The sequence below is a fragment of the Perkinsus marinus genome (genome assembly GCF_000006405.1).
Source record: "Perkinsus marinus ATCC 50983 genomic scaffold scf_1104296950380, whole genome shotgun sequence".
In the NCBI taxonomy this organism is placed as follows: domain Eukaryota; phylum Perkinsozoa; order Perkinsida; family Perkinsidae; genus Perkinsus; species Perkinsus marinus.
This window is the reverse complement of record NW_003209624.1, coordinates 1-1,026: the sequence shown is the minus strand read 5'-3', so window position 1 is coordinate 1,026 and position 1,026 is coordinate 1. Positions and strand designations below refer to the sequence as shown.

Sequence of the window (1,026 nt, the reverse complement as noted above, 5' to 3'; positions counted from 1 at the left end):
GTTATCGGTCACTCACATCCACCATACAGTCGTTGTTCTCAACCACAACTTCTTCATCCTCTGCCTTCACAGCACTGCTATCCTCCGTTACCCGGCACTCCTCAACAGGCCTCTTCCTATTCGAGGGCACCTGAGAGCTCTGAGAGCTGCCTCTAACTATCCCAACACCAACCCTGGCCGGACGAACCCCAACGCCTTCCCCTTGCTCCATTGCCAAGAGCTCATCCTCAAAACCCTCGAGCATGTCCTCAACTGCTGCTGTGTCGACCGGTGCCGAATCCTCTCCCTCCTTCGGTCGTGACGCTGGCTTGTTCCGAGGTGCATCCTGCAGCCAATACCACTCCAATAACAATTCTTAAGACACTGAGGTAAGGGGATGCACCTCTACCCACCTTGAAAAACTGTGCGATCCCCCTCTGTCCCTTCTCCCTCTCCTGCATCCTCCTAGCCGCCGCCTCCTGCTCCGCTTTCCTCTGCCTACGCGCCCTCTCCAGCATCTTCCTGGCCTACATCAACAGCCCACTCCCCAAGGAGGCCACCAACCCCTCCTACATTCTTCGATCCTCCCATCTCCTCCTCGTCATTAAGCCTCTCTAAGTCCGAGTCATACTCCTCCTACCATCACCATCATCCACACCCAGCGACCATCCACTACCAATACTTACCTCATCCCACAGCTCCTGCCCGTCATCGATGTACCCACCACCATCGCCACCCTGGTCATCCACCACAAAGTTGTCATTCCGTCTGGCCTTACACAGCTTCCTGTACTCGTCCTCATCAACCTGAGAACCGTTCCAGCACCCTTGAAGACAACCGAGGTAGTCACCTCCTCGACGATCCTGCCACTCTCCTTCACCTCGTACTGCTGTGACCGTTTCCCCCCACCAGCACGCAGCTCACGTAGCTGTTTCAGTGCATCTTTCTTAGAGGGCATCCCAATAAACGAACAAGTACTCACTACCCCAGAAGCCTTCCTTCATTGACACATTCGTAGCGCAACAACCAGAAACACCGAGAACGTAA

The 1,026-nt window shown here is 54.9% G+C and overlaps 1 protein-coding gene across 1 annotated transcript; it reads right to left on the bottom strand.

The window, feature by feature from the left end:
• Window positions 1-172: 172 nt before the first annotated feature.
• On the bottom strand, window positions 173-937 carry Pmar_PMAR028913 (conserved hypothetical protein; the record flags this gene model as incomplete). Its single annotated transcript, XM_002778171.1, has 5 exons — window positions 173-325; window positions 393-506; window positions 553-615; window positions 666-785; window positions 830-937. Coding segments are annotated over 5 exons (558 nt in total), but the record flags the coding sequence as incomplete, so codon positions are not given.
• Between the last annotated feature and the right edge of the window lie 89 nt (window positions 938-1,026).